The 20119-nt window shown below is 39.3% G+C and overlaps 1 protein-coding gene across 4 annotated transcripts in view; it reads right to left on the bottom strand.

Annotated features, from left to right (window-relative positions):
* Nucleotides 1-15204: 15204 nt before the first annotated feature.
* nmbr (neuromedin B receptor) overlaps nt 15205-20119 on the bottom strand; it is a 45949-nt gene continuing 41034 nt past the window's right edge. Inside the window, exons 5-6 of one of the 4 annotated variants that reach the window (XR_001776128.1) lie at nt 16956-17916; nt 15205-16857 (exon numbers count right to left, since the gene is read on the bottom strand). Coding sequence is in view for 2 of the 4 variants with exons in the window: in XM_008397144.2 (XP_008395366.1) it covers nt 17754-17916 (163 nt within the window). In the remaining 2 variants the exon portion in view is untranslated. The other 3 variants (XR_001776129.1, XM_008397144.2, XM_008397145.2) reach the window with 3 other exon arrangements.

Consider the following 20119-nt stretch of genomic DNA (forward strand, 5'->3'; position numbering starts at 1 on the left):
TCTTATGTTGTTTTCTGCAAACATTTCAATGAATTAATGAGTTTATGCTCTTAAAAAATTGTTTTCTAACCAAAAAGGTTTTTTTTTGAGGTTCTGAGAATCTTTGCGTCACTCAGGTCCTTTTACCGGATGCACTCCTGGATCCGTCTCTGACGTTTCTGTCATTTCTGACGAGTGGCTGAAGTGGCTTCCTGTTGTGACCTGAAAGATGAAAAACATTTCCTGGACATTTTACTTTCTGCTCCGATTCCTTTCAGCGCTTCCCTCCCTGACATCTCATCAGTCGCAGCATTTTCAACAAGAGGTGCAGCTATAATTGACTTCTTAACACCTCGTCATGCTGCTGGAAGATAAAAAGTTTATTGTTTTCATGTTTCTAGCCTGTCTGTTTTTCTGAGAGTTTCATGTTTGTTTTGTTGAGTGGCAGGAACTTGAAAATGTCGATTAAATGAGAACATGTTGCACATAAAAAGCGGCAGGAAATTAATCAACAAAAGATGTTTATTAAAAATATCATAAACTGGTTATTTATTGCTAAGTAAATTAAAGATGTCAACAAAGTGAAACACAGTTTCAACACTTAGAGTCGCATAAAATTCAAACTAAATTTCTTTTAAAGGGAACCAGAGGAGCACATCACCAAAGCTTTGCTTAATTTAACTAATATAAATTAAAAACCTTCCAGTTTGCTCCTTGAAATCCTTACAGTAACAAACCCATCAGCATTAAGCCATACTAAGCAATAAATAAAACCATTTTTAGTTGGTAAGAACGACTGAAAACCACAAATGTTTTCATTAGCTCACAGCTAATCTGCCAAAACAGCCAGGTAAGAAAAAAACACATTTTCTGGTAGTTTATAAGATTAAAAATTTACAGTTTAAGAATAACGGATAAATTTTTAAGGTTAATGTTGCTTCGTCTGACAAACTACTTCCGGTCGCTTTCAATTTTCACTTCCTCAGAATCCATGTGAACAAACTGTAGCGCCCCCTAGTGGAACGGGAGGAGTTAGTCCAACACGCTCCTACTTGAGGTTAAAGGTCAACAAGCTCAGCAATGTGAGTCAAAACATCATTTAAATAAATGTTTCAGCCTTCGGGGAGAGCAGGAAGCAACTTATGTTGGTAAATCAACAAGTAATGACAGCATCCAGTCCACTGCAAGAAATAAACGGGTTTTCTTTAACATTAAGAGGAAGGGAAATGGTAATGAAGCAGGATATTATGTGAATGAAATATGCATCATGAAAGTCATTTTAATATATAATTTAAATAAAGCAGTACTGTGTCCGTCTGAAGACGTAAATAAACGGTTTTATACTTGCAAATGTGTGGCTGGCTGTGCAGCTAATGGCTGAACCCTGACTGGCCTGTCACTGTTTTCCTCAGAGGGGATTTTAATGGACCTTCTGCCTCATTGCCTGCTGACACTAAAAACCAACCAGAGCAGAGAGAAAATAACAGCCGTCATCGGAAACGGTGCTCGTCCAAGTGGGATTTTTATTGGTGTTGCTCAAAACCACAAGGATTAGTTTTACATTTAAGGTTTGATGGTGAGGAAAGCAAAAGTGAGTGCAATGGTCTGTAGGTGAAGCCAGTGATTCTGGTCCAGTTTTATCTTAGATTTTTATGAGAAAGCTGGACCTGATGAAGCAGAGGACTGAGGTTAGGAAACTCACCAACATCTCCAACAAACCACAGAGCCAACTGCTTTAAAGATATCCTCCTGACTACCAGGAAAAAAAATATTGTCCAATCACCATTTTTTTTAAATCCCACAGTCTTTGTAAGGTAATAAAAGGTTTTATGCACTTACTTTGTCTCTTCCCATAAAATGTGTTATTACTGATGAACGCCATTTTCATGAAGTAGAAAAAGGTGTGTACAAAAGTCCCACCCCTTCACATGTGGTATCATTGAAAAGCCCTAAATGTCCTCTGTAGATACCAAAAKGAATTAATTCAGTAGAATGCAGGGGGTGGGAGATATTCAAGTTTAGAAATGTCTTCTACAGAGGACAAAAATGAACTACTGGTAGTCAGGAGGATATAACAACTGTCCTAAATAAACATGTTGTCCTGTTCCTAAATGGCCACCAACCAGTTCGTGTCACTCATGAGATCACGATGTTTTGAGACAACGACCTTAAAAACCTGCAGACCTCCAACAGTTTGTCAGTTGGGGGAACAAATCTCCTCCATGGTTTTCACACTATGGCCTTTAGCACACAAAACCTACAATTTATCTCTCTATCCACATAAATCCACACAAACTGGCTCAGAAATCTGTCATTATTGGACTTCCAACCCCCTTTGTTTATGGATTACTGTTTTTTACACCAGTAAAAGCCTGGATCAGAAACCTGAAGACAGGAGAACCGCAGGGTTGTGTGTTCAGACCTGCAGACCCAGGCCTGTACTTCTCTCCACCAACACCATGATGACAAAACCACTGTGGTGAAAATCTCAAGTAATGATGATTTACATCCATTACAGACAGACGGTACAGCATCCAGCTGAGCCAGACTGAAAAACAAAGGGGAAATCCCACAAACTCACATAACTTGGGGTTCTGCTTGAACTCTGAACAGCCCAGTCTAAGTTCTGATTAAAATTACAAGAGCGCAGTGAAGATGGATGCTTCACTGCAGACATCAAAACGTCACCTGTTCTGGGAGGGAAGGCCCCTGCAGAATAAGGAGTAGTTTGGATCAGACTCAGTTTGACCAAGTTTAAACTTTAAAAACAGATTAATGGGATGAGGAACAACTTATTTCCAAAAGCTGTGTTTTCTATTGTTAAGAAAATAAATTTAAAATATGCTAGTTTTAAAACTTAACACGTCTTGATTGAAATAGCCTAATTACAGTTTTCAGATTAATAACTTATTCTGCCCTATTGACCTTTATGTTACCTGTAGTTACAGCAGATTGTTTGCTAAGATCTTTTGAACTGCCCTTTGTCTGTGTGGGAAAGAATCAGGAGAGGTTCCAGCTTCACATTGATCTGTGAAAAGTCATAAAACAGCAGGAGTGCAGGCCAGTAGAGGAGAAGCTCTGCTTCCACTTTGTTTAGATAATGGTGACAACTGGGGTTTGATCTTGAAAACAAATTGCAGGGAGTTTATAACTTTAAAGAGGGTCAGAGACAGCTCCTGGTTGGATGAGCAAAGATACGCCTTATTTGAATAAATTAAAGGCAAGAATACGCCTTTACTATAAAACTTTGTGCACAGGAGCAACAAATCAAATTTTGCTCTTGCAATTCTCCAAAGATGTCTTAGCACGTCTTTGCTTTTCTTTCTTTCTTTCCTTCTTCTTTCTATTTGTCTCAGGTAAATGAATGTATGTCTCTGTTGTTCTGCAGTTTCTGTTGTAATTTCATACGTTGTCTTCTATTGGATTAAACTCTGAAATTCTGTGACGTCAACACTCATTGTTGCTTTCTGTGTGGTTTCACTTCGGCCCGCCGGGAGAACCTGGGATCCGTGAGAAGAAGATGGAGCCAGAGATTTTCCAAAAATATATTATAACCTAAAATCTTCTTCAACACTATCAACTCACTCTTGAGTAAAAAAACACATGACTGTCACCAGTTTGTGCAAGATAGACAGATGTCTCAATGGGCAGATAACGTTACTGCTCCATTTGTTTTACTTCAGCGTTTTCTTTTTTCTCACAATTGAAAATATCATGAGTCTATTTTGTGTTTTGGATTTTTACGTTTTGGCCAATAATCCTGTGAGCTGATCATTACTTAACATCTTTACAAATCAAAAAGCTTTACAAATTCTGCCTGCTTGTCTCAACCAAAACTGAAATGTAATCATGACAGACTGTAATCATGGCTGATTACAGTCTGTGTCCCTGGAGTGAATTTTGCTTGTTGTCTGACATGTTGGCTGTTAATAGCAGCTTTAAGGCAGCATTAGTTTGTTGATCTCTCCTCTCTGCTGTGGGTTTAGATCCTGCCAGAGGGCAGAAGTGGTAAATGAGGTCGTGAAGTGGTCAGAGTGAATCTTTCCTCTCCGTTTTTCCACAGTCTGGTCCTGGAGGGGTGTCGCCATTAAGACTCTTACTAAACGCAACATGAATGGGCGATAAAAGTTGTATCATTAAACCACAGAAGCTGTTCTTGTACAGTTAAAGAGTCAGTAAAACTTGTGGTAAACAGCAGATGTAGGTTATCTTTAACGCGGCGTCCTCCCCAGACTGTTTTTACAATGAGCTAATAGAATCAGCCAACACTGTAACAGAAACGTAATGAGGATGTGGAAACATGCGGAGCGTTGACTCTAACCTGAGCTGAGAGCCGTGGAGACCATCCTGGTGTTTGTGTCGCATTAACCTGCAACACCTTGTCAACCCAAACCGGTCAAACTGTCCATGGCACCAGACACACACCCGGACCCGCTCCGCCGCTCTGTCACTCTCATTAGCACCCTTTGACTCTTAATCAGTTTAATTAGGCGGCTGAAAAGGCCAGCCTGAGCCTCGGCGACCAGACAAACGAGTCGGACCTTTGTGGGCTCATTTAGACCTGCGGTGATACAAATGTTTGTCTTCCAACATCACCACACGGGCTCTGCAGTCGGTCCAGCTCTGCGTCTGAAGCGGAGGCAGAACACAGACCCGGCAGGAAGCCCACTGGGCTCCACGCTGATCGGTATCAGGAAACCAAGAGCTTTTCTTGGAAGCAGAGACCAGTACTTTAATCGTTAATCTATCCTGGTCTCCAGCTTCATGTACCTGACAAGCTGAGTAACCGCTGGTCTTATTTCTAAGAAATTATATATATATATAAGATCATGTGACCAAGTTAGGACAAAGACATCACTTTTAGAAGTCTGTCACACAAGTGCAGAGTTTATTAGCAGCCAGTTACATTTACTTGAGTAACTTTTTTGAAAAAATTTACTTTTAGGAGTATTTTTACTGTGCTGTATTTTTTACTTTTAGTATTTTTATCACTAATTTTACTTGAGCTAAATTTCTGGGTTTTCTAACCAGAGACATCACACAGACTCACACCTGCAGTTAAAGTTTTATACTTTTTTATATTGAAAGTAAATAATTTTGAAAAATATGTAGCCTGATTTTGTTACTAATATAAATTATTGTCATAATTTTTGTACTTAAAATACCAAAAATCCCACCTAACTTTACATGTTGGTCCATCCGATGATGTCATTTTTAAATATTAAAAGATTGATAATTTATTAGTTATTCAGTACCTGAGTAGATTTTTTAGTAAATACTTTGTTACTCCTGGGTAATTCCTTGGATTGATACTTTTTACTTTTTACTTTTACTTGAGTAAAAATGGAGCCACTATAGACCACTATAGAAACTATATGTAGTTAGAATTATGTAGTTAGCATTATGGCTAACTATGGAAAGATGAAATAAATCAAAAATATGTTTAAGGGACAAGTGGCAAATAAATACAAACTTAGTCACATTGGTGAAGTTGTAAGATTTTATTTCTTAAAACGTTTTTCACTCTTAAAAATGATTTTAATCTATCGTGTTTAAACCGTAATAGATATTTTTAAGTTCCCTCAATTATGAGTTACAACATGAGTTCATGAACTGAAGATTAAATTGTAGCATTTAGCTGTGGGCTCAAATGAAGTCTAAATGGTGATTTTCGGCTAAGTTGAGCCAAATTTCATCCCATGGAGTCTCAACTTGCCAAGGATTCAGTTCTGCTGCTTTTGCTCCAAATGTTAATGTTCGCTTCCCAAGGCCCAATAAAAACATTCAGTTTCTGTTTTTCTGCTAAATAGTTTGGCTGTAATTTGTAACAAGAAAAAAGTTATTGGATATTATTGGTGAATTGTGTAGAACAAAGAGAAAGGAGGAGGTAAGTGAAGCGTGGTTAAGATAGAGAGAGAGAGAGAGAGAGTGTGTGTGTGTGTGTGTGTGTGTGTGTGTGTGCGTACTTGCGCACCTATCCAACAGGGGACATTTGCGTCGTTTTACACTCGCTAACAGGGGACCCTCCGGCCAAGAGGGGACATTTTTTAGGTCCCCTCTTGGACATGCTCTAAATCAAGTAAAAAACATGTTAAAAACCATCTGGAAAATTTTTAAAACTTTTGCCAAGAGGGGACATAAGTCGCGTGTGTGTGTTTGGGAGTGGTGATTTTTGGTGATCTCATTTTGTCATCACCAAAATCATTGATACTCATCAAATATGTTGCTCAATGTTTCATTTATTATCGTTTAAAAGCAAATCTAAGCAGCTTTTAGTTTAGATTTAAAGGATTTCAGWGTTTCAGCTGTTCTGCAGTTTTCTGGAAGTTTCAGATGCAAAATTTAACAACCAAACTAAGATCACCTTGATGTAATCATCCTAAATATGAAAATAGCTCATCTTCTCCCTGCTGGTGCTGGTTGAATATTGAGGGAAAAAAATGAATAAAAAGAACTAATTTATGTGATTTGGTCATTTTATTTGACTTAACGTAAATCTGGACAGACCTGGAAATGAAACTGGAATATAGAGTGACAAGAGGAAGCAGGCAGCCAGGATGATGATGAAGATGAAGAGGATAAACATTTATTTTTTTCTAACAGGTTTGAACTGAGTTCAGCTCTTCTTTGTGTTCCTTCTTTTCATTTTGCTGACGCTGCTAATTCTGACAATAATCGTCGATTTATTGGTCGTTCTGCATTCAGGGACCAGAAATAAACWAACTGGCAACATTCAGTGAATCTGTCCATCTGACTGAGCACAGACTCTCCTCCTCTTTGTCGTTTTTGCTCTGGCTGCAGAAACGTTCCTCCGAGTGAAGCTGCCTGAATGAATCCGAGTTACAGACTAAGCTTTATTTTTTATTCTGAGGCAGGACGCTTGACATTGTTGACTTTCTCACAGGCAATAAAGTAATGATTAATTTATTTCCTCCTGTGCTGATGGTTTTGTTAGATCGGTTAAATCACCTTTTCATTCAGCAGAGTTAGACTTTCTCGCCTCGCTCGCTGAAATTCCTGAAGCTTGTTCATTTTTTTGACTTTTTCTTTGTAAAAATAAATCACCTTGAATGTGGCTTTACCTACTCAAAGCATGCAGTTGAATTGTTACCAAAAGAGCAGAGATTCACAAACATATTCATAACGCAGCTTCACATGGAGGTGGATGAATGTTTTTGCTCATATAATGTAAAGTTTGGTTGCAAACTGTTAATTTAAAGCTTCACTGCTGTCGGTTCAAATGTTGGTGTTAGAAACATTGAGACTGAAAAACAGACAGATGTTCTATCACGAAGTTCAAATAATACTTTGTGGCTTTCACAAAGTATTATTTGAACCACTTGCGTAAAAAAAGTGTTTTATGTAACTGATTAACTTTTTCTCTACAGAATAAAGTCAAACTTTTCTGAATAAAGTGGAAACGACAGAATGTGTTACAAACCTTGGATGTTTATGTTTTCATCATTTCCTTGTGGTTTATTTGTGTTAAATTTGTCTTTCCATATTCAGTTATTTCCCTGTGTTCAGTATTGTTACTAAGGTGTTTCCGTATTAGTTATTGATCTGTTTTTTTTTATCTGTGCCGTTTACAGTCCCAGCGTCACATCGGTCGTTTCAGGACAGATTCACAGCTTCCCTCACCTTGTTGGTTAATATCTTTTTCTGTCTGCTTTCATGTGATGCATAATGTGACATAATGGAGACAAAACGAAGAGGAATCGGGTCGTAAAGCTGTTTGGACCTGAAGAGCGGTGAAGACGGAGCAGATCGCCTGTTCAGACGCTGATCAGGTGATTTATGATTCATTCAGCTCCATAAAAGCTTCTGACGTCTTTTTTCCAGGCGAGTAATGAAAACCGTGTTCAAACCAGTGAATCTTAAATCCTTCATTTGATGCACAGCCTGACTTGATCAGGTTCTCCACCCACTGATGAGCTTTTATGCTGATTTCATTCATCAGATTCACATTTTCTGCTTGGTTTTTTCTTTGGTCTAACACAGTTTCTAACAGCGGAGGAGACAATGGCGTCGGATCAGCTGGTAAAGATGCTACATAAAGGCAAATAAAACAAATCAGCTGATTCACAGCAGAGATGCAGCAGAATTATTTAAATTTAACACTTAAAGAACCAATAATATGCTTTCAGATCAGTTTTCTTATCACTTGTTGGTCTTAATCAATTTGCTTTTTTATTTTACATCATTTTCCATCTCACAGAAACACCTGTCAATCCTCTTTCTGCAAGATTTTAGTTCTATATTTATTTTTAAATCCTAAAAAGTTTTATAGAATTGTAATTTGAAGATTAGAACAAATTTTCTAAAGTATCTAAATTTATAAAATGTCCCTTTCTCCTTTTTTTTTAAAGCAAAATGGCTCTTCAGGTTGTAAAGGTTGCAGATTAATATCAGAAATGGGAAAAATATTCAAAACCTCTCATCTCTCGTTCACTTCCTCTCCATCCATCCTTCACTTCTGTTCATCTTCAGTCTCTTTATTCCATCTTCTGTCTCATTGTGTTTTATTTCTGATGCTTCTTTGCATAAATTGTGGCTGTAATCCAGTCGGCCTCCTCAGTCGGTTCGTTCTGTGATGAGCTCTGACAGCTGCTGCAGGTTGGTTCTTTGTTCTGTTTTCACTTCTTTATGCTGGTGCTGGTTATTTAATTGGGTCAAATCTCTTATTTACTGCATATGTAATGCTTATTTTATCAAAACAGTTCTCTCTTGTAAATAAGGTCATGGGCCTCAATGAGAGAAAATGCATTAAAAAAAAGGCACCACATCCACCAACATCAACAAATACTTGCAATTTTCTCTAAAAATCCTTATAATTATTTATTTTAAAAGTTCAAAACATCACATTCACCTTAATATGCATTAATACATGCAGTGTAAAATGTGCTGGCAGAAGCTAACTTCCTTTAACTGCCCATCAATTCAACATCAGTGAAATTAATGAATCTCCTGGAGGCTTTCAATATTTTTAATATCCATCCATTTTCTTTACACCTTTGTCCATTAGTGGGTCAGGAGGTGCTGGTGCCTCTCCAGCTAACGTGCCGGGCGAGAGGCGGGGTCACCTGGAAAGGTAGCCAGTCTGTCACAGGGCAAACAACCATGCACACACACACACACACACACACACACCTAGGGACAATTTGGAGAGGCCAATTAACCTAACAGTCATGTTTTTGGACTGTGGGAGGAAACCGGAGTACCTGGAGAAAACCCACCATGCACAGGGAGAACATGGAGACTCCATGCAGAAAGACTGGGGCCGGGAATCGAACCCAGAACCTTCTTGCTGCAAGGCAACAGCTCTACCAACTGCACCACTGTGCAGCCAGCATATTTTTATGCTCCAGGTATATTTTTAATATGCTACATAAAAAAACTAGGATAATTTAATGTGAATAATTTAAGTTACATTAAACATAAAAATCAGTGAACTGAACCGTGAATAGATTGGTGTCCTGTGTACTTCTAGAACATCACAGGGAGTTTGAGTGAAGTTATTATTTAGACTGTTTAATGCAGACCTTAATATAATATAACCTTAATGTAATTTAATCTATAGTTTCACCTTTTATCTGGTTGATTATTAATTATGAGTTGGTCATCAGACAAACTCACATTTTCTGAATAAAAATCTTGAAAAACTCAACAGAGCATCTGTATTTTATCAACAAAATGTCTATTTCAGATCAATCACTTTAATCTATTTCAGATTAATCTACTCCAGCTGTTCACCAGGAGGATCTTATTACACATATGAAGGTTTTTAACTCATTGATAGATTATCCTGTTGATCAAATGGATCTAAAAGAGACGATATCGGATCGCTCAGACCCCCCAGCCACCCCCCCCCCACCTCTGGGTCTCAATCAATACATTTGATTGGTTATTTGTGGGTATTTACGGAGCACTTCATGCTTTCTAAAATCTTTATAATTAATATTCTCTCTTGTTGAGGTGAAAAAGTTTTTATTTATGTTTTTATGTTGAACATTAAGAGGCTTTTTCTGCACAGTTTAACATAAATACATAAAATTTCCAACTACAGTACAGAAAAATTAGTTTTTAATTAGTTTTTCAGTGAACTTTATAAAAATGATATATTAATGGAAGCTTCTTGGAGTTAAACATGTGATGCTTTAATTGATTAATGTGTAAATATCTCATTACTGCGGCAATTTCGCAAAGTTGGATAATAATCAGACACTGTTATTCATTACTAAAGTCCTTTATTAATTAATTAGATTATCACATTAATTTATAACCAGTTATTCACATTAAAACTCGAGAAAAGCTCCAAAGATCACAAAACTTAATTAATCTGAAGGTTTTTTAAAATCTTGCCATGAAACATTCTGCAAATGATCTTTGATGAAAGTGAAATATTTTTAATGTATTGTCTAGAAGAAACTTTATTTACACAATTAAAATAAAATTACTCTAAATTTGTTAGACTCAAATTTAGGATCTAACAAATTTGAAATTTGGCTTAATCTGGATTTGTTGGACCAAAAACTCGGCTCATTTCCAGTCCAGTTGGAGAAAAACCAGCGGCTGCAGACTGATGGATGCTGACATCTTTAGATTAAACTRAATGCATATTTCAATTCTACACAGTAAAAATGCCRGTGTTGAATTAACACCCAAAAGTGTCCATATGTGTCCAAGTCGGCTGGTGTKRAATTCAACAAYRCAGAGWGTCACATTAACAGTTACAAYGGTGTTAGTGTTAAAATATATTAAAAGTAACACCAGTGTAGTGTTGATCACAAAACATAATGTGGTGTTAAAAAAGTAAATAATTGACCCACAAGATGTCGATATCAATCAAATCCAGTGGAAAATATTCAAAACAATACACAGACATGGAAAGTTTAACTTTTCTTAAACCCATTTCAGTATTATAGACCAATGTTAATTTAACAAAAAATGGGTGTCAACCTTTTAACACTTTCAAAAGTGTTACTTTAACACCAGCTGACTTGGACACATATAGACACTTTTGGGTGTTAATTCAACACTGGCATTTTTACTCTATAGAGTTTAACTCATAAAAACAAACGGATCCTTATCAGATCCTGAATTTCTTTAAATTAACCTCCAGGTATGTTTTCTGCGCTGATAAAGTCTCAGACAGACGAAGCTCTGGAAAGTAGCATCCAGGTGTTGCTAATCAAATGTACTGAATGTCAGGTTGAGCATCAGGACATTTACGATCAGTTTCATTTTGCTGGCTTTAGCCAGATGAAAACGTTGTTTTTATTTTCATCCCGTATCCAATCGTTCTGCCACAGCAGGAATAATAACCAACATAACGTCATCTCTGTGAAATCTGCTGTCATGTTGGATGGAAACTGCAGGCAGAATGACTGGATTCATCTCAGACATGGTTTACGTTGCAAAGTGATGCTGCTGAGGCGTGACAGGTTCATTCAGGAGCTGGAAGATTAACTTTACTACGCAATAATTTCCTGTCTGGAGAGGTCAAAAAGGTCACAGAGCTGAGAAATGAGGTCGAATAGAGAGAGAGGAATTTGGACCCTGATCAATCACCGTCAGCAGCATTCTGGCATCAGGCCAGCTGGACATTTGACCAGTCTGTTAGTAGAACCCATAATGATCAACAGAGCTGAGGTCAGAACATTCCCAAAGCTTAACAAACCTGTTTTATTGTGTGATCAGGTTTTACTCATCTGACCCAAACTGAAGGAAAATGATCCTGTGCAGGAAACTTTTCCAAAAACGTTGATCAGCCAGAAACTTATTGATGATGATGATGATGATGATGATGATGATGATGATTAGATAAATCAAAACAAGGTGTTTGCATTGCCATGTGTATAACTTTGATTTATGTCTTTTGAATCCAAACTTCTGTCCCAGTTTGTGTTTTGAGAAATCATGGTATTTTACTACTAATTGCATTATTAGAAAATGCACAAATGAACGTATGAGTAGAGGGGAGAGGAATAAAATATTAAAACTTGAGATTGTTAGTGAAGAATTTGTCAGGTTTTAATTATCTGAACCCAATTTAGAAGCAGGAAGTTGGAGACTACAAGGCGTAAGGAAGGAAAACACAGGGGACGGGGCAAGAAGGCAGCAGCATCAGAGGAGACGGGGAACATGAATAACGACAGAAACCATCCAGACGTTAGTGAAGGAGAAGATGTTAAATACTGGATTACCAGAGAATGGATTAGAAACCAGGTGCAGCTGTGAGTAGAGAGCCGGAGGCAGACTGAGGGAGAGAAAGAGAAAAAACAAACCGCGGAGCAGACAGAACAGACATCTAGAAAAAAATTAAGGAAACTCAGGAAATAAATGACCACATTTCATGTAAGATATTTGTTGCTTGGGGCTCTGCAGCCATCTGCGTGTTGTGTTTGAGTGACCAGTGTGCTATATTTGTCACCAGAGAAAATCAGATTCTTTATTCTGACCAATTATTGTCTTCGCTGTTAGGAATGAAATAATCTCAGTGATTAAATGTGGATTTATGTGGTCCAGTCAGATGGAGCCGTGTTGTTTGAGGAATCCACCTGGACCAGACATTAGTTTAGAAAGGTGCAGCAGCAGCATCAGCTCCCCTCACTGTCTAAACGCCGACTGGAGGAGATCTGCTCTAAATAGATCCATCGTCTGTTTTTTACCGTTTCTGTCTTTATAATGGCTCGTCTTAATTACTGTAATCATCTTCTCTTCACCCCTCATTGATGCCATTTTCATCTCTCCATGCGGATGCTTGATTACTTTGAACAACCCCTTCATTTCACTTCATCACAGTTTTCGCCTGGGCTGTTGTTTCCTGGCCGCTTTTTAAAAGAAAATTATTTATTTAGGACATTTCTGAAACTTGTAAAGTTTTGGTGATTAACATAAACATGTTTAGAAGTAAATGATCACATTTGAGTTCTTGTCTGTTTTGTTGTTGTTGACAGCAGATGAGACGTGACTTTAACTCAGATACTGTAAAATGTGATAAGATAAAGTGTGGCGATATATTTATTTATGCTTTAGATGACGATGCTTCCTTCCCACCGACCAGAACGAACCTCCTCCAGGGTGACGGCTCATCTCTACAGCTTCTTGTTGCAGTTTCAGACCAACAGCAAATCTAATCCAACGTTCCCGTCTCCCTTTCCTCCCCTCAGGTCTCTGTGCCATGCAGGCAGCACAGCCTCAGACCCCAAACCCTCCAACACACCAAGGAAGCAAATCTGCACTTGTTTGTAGACAGACTACATTATAAACCTCACATTTTCTCATGCAGCATGAATATGAATCATGACTAAAAGATCAGGATCCCAAATAAAAGCCGGTTCCTCTGTAAGAAGCTTTAGAGCTCCACCATCCATGTCCTGTTTGTCGTTTCTCAGGTTCTGACGGTTTTAAAATCTTGCTGTGGATGAAGCTCAACTAACTAAAGCCACAGATGGCAGCTGCTTTCTGCTCAGTTGTAGAAAATGTATATGTGTCAAATTGTTTTGTAATACTCTGATGTCAGCATCACTTTCATAACCTCTCAGTTATTAGTGTTTGATACGTAAGCTTCAACAGTTCTTCTGTTCTTGACGACTTCCTGATGTTGTTCAACTGATGTAACATCCACATTAAACTTAATGTGAAGTAGAACAAACGTCAGTGTTTCATCACAGCTGGATACATTTTACTCCAACGTCACGTAGACGGGACTGAATGAGAAAATGTTAAGGGTCCTTCAGGTTTTAAATTCAGCTGAGCACAGAGGTAATGTTTTCCCTGCATGGCCGTGTTATTAACCCCTCTGATGGCAGATATATCCATCAATGCAGCCGCCAGGCTGTGACTTTAATTGTTATTCAAGCCATGTCTTTGACTGTGCAGCAACCATGACCACAGCGGACAAAGAAGTTTCTCCTTCGTGCCAAAAGTGAACAGAGCAGATCTAAAGGCCAGAGAGCAGAGGAAGTTAACGGTTTATTTTTAACCTAGTGAGGTGATGCAGATGTTTCGGGGGAACAACATTCCTGTAAAAGTCCTTTAATCTGCTTCAATTTAAATGAGTCACTTTAGATGAGAGTTTGCATGTTCTCCCTGTGCATGGTGAGTTTTCTCCAGGTACCCCGGTTTCCTCCCACAGTCCAAAAACATAACTGTCAGGTTAATTGGTCTCTCCAAATTGTCCCTAGGTGTGAGTGTGTGTGTGCATGGTTGTGTGTCTCTGTGTTGCCCTGCGACAGACTGGCGACCTGTCCAGGTGACCCCGCCCCTCACCCGGCGCGCCAGCTGGAGAGGCAGCAGCACCTCCTGACCCCACTGAGGGACAAGGGTGTAAGAAAATGGATGGATGGATGGACGGTCACTTTAGATGATATTGTTCTGGACAACAAAAGCAAAAATATTTTGGATTATTTGTATGAACTCATCTGGACTGCAGCTGTAGTTCTAGTTCTTCATGACCCGGAGTCGTCATGGAGAGGAAGCCGCTCAGTTTTGGGAACCTCAACGTTCTTATATTCGACTTTTGCAGCTGGTTTGGTTTGTTGGCATCAGAGCAGGACAATGTGTGAGGTCTTGGTTCTCAGCTTGAAGACGGTAGCTCAGTCTTCAGTTACGGACTGATGACAGGATGTAAGAAGAGGATGGACAGACGGGAGTCGGTGACTTTGTGCCAGAAACTCTTTTAGATTATTTCTGCAGTGAACTGATGCATAAGAAACGACCAGATTAAACCGAGAGGAGAGGATTTTCACTTCTCATTAATTCACAGATTTCAGAGGTTTTGCAAAGTTCAGAAATGGCAACAAATTTGAAAGTCCTGCATGTATTTCTCAGTTATAAATCAGAATCATAAATCTGCCGGCTTCTCTTCAGGCATGCCTGTGGCGGTCGGAGGGAWGAGCGATCTATTCATCCTTCGATAATACGCCGAGAAACTCAGAAGCTCAAACAGCAAATCGATAAGCTGTCAGGCAACTAAGAACCAAAACGTAAAATCAAGCTGCATTGACTTTTCAGCTCCAAACGGTTTGATTTGAGACGCTTTGACTTTTACAACCTGAACTGCTGGTAATAATCGGAGTGAAAATAACTGGATTTTCACCGAATATTTTTTCTGCTTTTGATCAGAACAAAGTCTTTGGGCTTTTAGAGATAATTTCTGTTCTTTCAGCTCCACCAGCATTACTGTGTTTAAAGAAGCTGGAAGTAACAACCAGCATTTACACGGACTAAACCTTTATTCAGCAATTTCCATCAAGCAGAGACCAAACGGTGTGTGATCACTTGCCTGCACAGGAACATTTATTACAGAGCAAAGCAGAAAAACGAGAAGCATGCGAGGTACATAAAAAACACATCAAGCATTTGAAAGAAGGAAAAATATCAGAACATGGCGTTAAAAGCACAGATGATGGTGATCACTGGGCTGTGTTGGTCCAGGCAATCAGCAGGAATCTTCCCATAAGGCATTGCTGTCCTCTCTGTCTGTCACCATCTTTAAAGCCCCACAGGAAGCAGTGCATGCTGGGCCGGTAACCGCCCAACCCGCAGCAGCCAGATGGAAATAAATACTAACATCAGGACGAGCTGAAAACTCCAAACTTGACTCCTGGAAGTAAATCATCCCATTTAATTAGACACAGTTTGACTGAGTCCTCATTCCTGAAATTGTTTACTTCACAGCTCTTTAATAAAAAGTCATTCCTGTAATGCAATTAGACACTAATTACAGGCTGCAGAGGGAAAACGGGGATTGTGTTCAGCTCACCTTCGGTTAATTAATTCCAAATATTCACTTCTTGAGCCTGCGGAGGTTTTTCCTCTCAACACTAACGACGTTTGCTGGTTTTAGGGAAACCAATGTGTTCTTATCAAACTCACATATTGACCATTTTGTTCTTAAAATAATGAAATCATTTAAACCTCCAAAGTTCAGACAGCATCATCAAGATGTTCTGATAATTGTGGCACCATGAAGAGTTGTGTTTTTTTCTCTCAATAATTGAATATTGACCACCTGTTAGTAAACCATTAAAATGTAATGGTTTTTCTCTAAATCCAGCCTTTAATTGTGGAAGATAACATGAGAAGAAATAACTTTTAAACAAAATCCTCAGTTATTACTGTTAACACTTTGCACTGCTCCTTTTTGCCACAGACGCAGTAATTAAACAGCAGCCAGTCTCTGAGTCCTGGTTCCCATGGAAACTTTCTATTTCAGCTCTTCTGCAGGCTTTAGATGAGATAATCATAGAAGAAGAAGAATAACAATGTACCATTGTACGTTTGTGATGGTAGGATGAAATAAGCTTTGTTTTTTCCTGGCTTTCCTCCAAAGCGACCTCTAAAACGTTGAAGAAGAAGGAGAAGGAGAAGGAGAAGAAGAAGGCTAATTTGGTGTCTGGTGAAACATTCCTATGTTCACCTGCCCACATGTTTTAGATCCAATGAGGATCCATATTTTGTGTCGATGTCCTGGTTCACCTCAGCATCACAGATCCTCTACCTTACTCAGGAGACATGAAGTGATTCATCTTTTATCACACACCAGAAACTCTTAGTGTGATCTGAGCAAAGCAACATTCGCAGTTAAAGTCCCAGTAGAACAACAATGTACCGTTGTACGTTTGTGATGGTAGGATGAAATAAGCTTTGTTTTTTCCTGGCTTTCCTCCAAAGCGACCACTTGTTATGGCATCTAATGGTTGTTAGGGAAACGTTGAGACTCCAGTCAGAGTTGGTGATGTTTCTACCTGCCGTTCCGCCTCCTCCGTCTCCACGGTGACGAGAGGAACACAGATCGACACAAACCTTTCTGACTTGGATGGCGTGTTTATTTTGTCTTTTCCGTTTTGCTTGATGGTGCTTTTGGTTTCTCTGTCAATCAAGGAAACATAAATTTGTAGATTTGTAATTAGAAGCTCTCAGACACTCGATCGACTTTAAACAGCTACGAATAAAAATGTTTCACTCACATTTATTTTACTGGAGGAGTTTGTGATGACAGCCAGTGATGAAAAAGTGATTTCGTTAAAACAGTATGTTGTCAATCTGAGATGTTTTCCACACTCAAACTGTAATTATAGGTCTGGTTTTCACTGTGAGTGATGTTCAATTAAAGACCAAATTATTTTTACTTGAAATGCGAGTCCATTCTGAACATTAAACGAAGGGAAAGGTCTGGTAGTGATGCCTCTTCTCCTGCAGGCGCCACATACATATCCAAACTGTCTCATTGACGTCATTGCCTGAGCACCACCTGGTAGAATAGTGCCTGTTTATCTGCACAGCGCCTGCAGAGCCACATGCAGTTTAATTTTCAGTTTTGGGTTGAGCTGAACAGACAAGCTGCCTTCATACCTCCAAAGATGACAGGAGTTTGCAGATATTTCCAGGTTCAGCCACTCTACCCAACGCCTTTGGATGCCTATGAACCTCTGCATTCATAGACAGGCAGTGGTTGCATGTCTGTGAAGTTTTTACCAGACGAACCGTCTCCAAAGCTTCAGACTGGACGTGTTGGTGCCTGTTTCTACAGCCTCAGTTGTTCTGAAATGTGGGGCGTTGTAGCACATTCTCAGGATGTTTCTGCTCTTCTTTGTTTCAAAGAGGCACTTCTTGTTTTGGTTGTTTATGATGGTCATGATTTATACTGATGCTGTGAATCATCCAGCTGGTGCAACATGTGAGAAGTTTGTTTTTTTCTCTGGGATTTTTTCCCAGAGTTCCTCTCAAACATGATTATCGTCTCTCTGCAGAGGATCCTGGAAACTTCACAGAGCCACTTCCTGAGTGGTGGAGTTCCCGTTTGCTGCCGGAGCCACAATGACGGCGGAGGGCGTGGTCTTCTTGATGGATGTGAGGTGGATGTGAGAGGTGCTGTGCATGTAGCTGGGCTGGCGTTCAGGACGGGGACCTCGACCACACCGCAGCTGGCTGGGGAGGAAGAACAACAGTCGGTCAGCCAGGCGTCCAGAGCCAGAGATACGTTTCAACTCTGAAGTGAAGTTTCTGTATTGGTGTCTGAGAGTGAATGAAAGATTATTTTTAATTCCTATTTGTTGATTTTGCATGTATGATGGCAGTGGTCGGAAAGCTAATGCGCTAAAAGCAGAGCTAATTTATCAGCTAGCTCTTTTGCTAACTTTAAATAGTCCACAATTAAATTTTTCAGATTAATTCAAAACTTACTTGGCTGTAATTGTTTAGTTTACATTTTGGTTATTGACTGAAAAAGTTCTTCAACTACACATTTGTATTCGTGCTCTTATTTTGAAGGGGTAAAAACTGTTATTGATGAAGTGCAGTTTCCTGTCCTCACCTTCTCTCTCTGTTTTCGCCCCAATAACTTTATGTCAAACATGCAGAGACAAAATAAAACAACACTGTTAGAAAACAAGATAGTTTGACTGGAAATACCAAAGAAAATCAGCAATGCAGAAATGAAGACGAGAGTGTAAACATGGGTCAAATGTCAGCCATGTTGGAGGAACACGGCTCTGTTTGGGTTTTTTATTCATGGAAAAACTTGTACAATAGTTACGTAGTGATATTTTTATAAAAACAGAAAAGTTTTGAGCTGTTTACCTTAAATTCTTTCTCCAGAGGATGAAGTTAAAGGAATATTTAAAAGCCTTGAATCTTACATAAACTCTCAGGTGTAGAATCTGAACTTTGTTCTGCTTGTGTTCAGGGATCATCTTAATTTTCCGTGATGTTCTGCATCTAAAACATAACGTAGCGTCTGTCCTCAGGTCACAGTGCCCTTCAGCAGCAGTCGCACAGCAGGAAACGAAATAACAGTGAGGATGTGTGGTGTTAGCGGTAGCACTCAGAGGAAGACTGGGCCATGATTACTTCATTTCCCATGCGAGGGAGTCGATTCACTAAGAAAAATGAGGCACCGGCCTTCTGGTCCTCGCCTACGTCTGGCCCTGAATGCTTCGCATTTCACAAATATTCAGCCTTCTGAAAACTTTTGATTAGTCTGAAAATTACGATTTAAGTTGGTGTGTGCATGGAGAGCAATTCAGCCTATCGGAGACGGAGCTGAGGCAGTTTTCAGCTGCTGCTGCCAACATGTCGGGCGGATTTACGATGTGTAGGTAGAAAACCACACAGAGCTAATGCAGCATGCTTTCAGCAGCGCTGCTCTGGATGGTGACCCACCGTAACATAATTTCCCTTCTAAATCAAACGGTTGAATCAATCTGAATGCATGTGGAGCAGAACATTGATTAGAGACTTCAAATATTGATCCTGAGGGAAAAAAAAGGATGTGAAATACAATCATCAGGCGCTTTCCCATCCAATCATAGATTTAGGTCTTCGAATGGTGGAGAACCTGGAAGAAAGGCTGTTTAACGGACGGTTGTTAATAAAAGACGGCTGGACTGGATATTTCAGAAGCTGAAGATCTCCTGACATTTTCATGAACAACCTGGAATTTGTCAGAGGATGGGCAGATGGTGTTCTGATGGTGTAGGGTTTTTTGGCACACTTTGCACCCCGTAGTGCTAACTGATGACCTTTTAAACCTAACAAAGCACAGAGCAAACTTCTTTTTTAAATGTAGATAAATGTCTGGACTGGGTCGTATTTTCAGGACTGTCTGGTTTTTAACAGACATCTTTTGATGACTGGGGTTTGCACCACATCACAAAACTCAAGTCATCTCACGTCATGAGATCCAGTGATCTCCATAGCAACCAGGTCTGAGTCCAACAAAGCAGCTTTGAGGATGTGGCAGAACAGGAAATGATCAGCCTCGTCTTGAACAGGTTGGGATAGATCTATAATCATTATGAAACATGATCAATGCATTTTTTAAAATCATTCTTGGCTCAGGAGTTTTCAGTTCTTCCTGCTGTGAACTCTGTTCAGAGTGAACTGGTTCAGGACTCTGTCACTTTAAATCCAGTTGAGCTGCTGCTGACCACGCCCCCAACTTGGTGTTTACACTCGCAAATGAAAATGGCTGAAAACGGACGCACAGTTATACAACCGCACATCTTTGAAAAGCAGAAGTGTAGCCTCCTGCACAACCAACTGTCATGAGGGGTGGTTGATAGCGGTGAGGAGATGACGCTTAGGCCCAGGTTATGATGAAAAATGATGAGTTTAATGACAAAACTTAACA

The sequence above is a fragment of the Poecilia reticulata genome, linkage group LG21, assembly GCF_000633615.1.
Source record: "Poecilia reticulata strain Guanapo linkage group LG21, Guppy_female_1.0+MT, whole genome shotgun sequence".
Classification (NCBI taxonomy): Eukaryota; Metazoa; Chordata; class Actinopteri; order Cyprinodontiformes; family Poeciliidae; genus Poecilia; species Poecilia reticulata.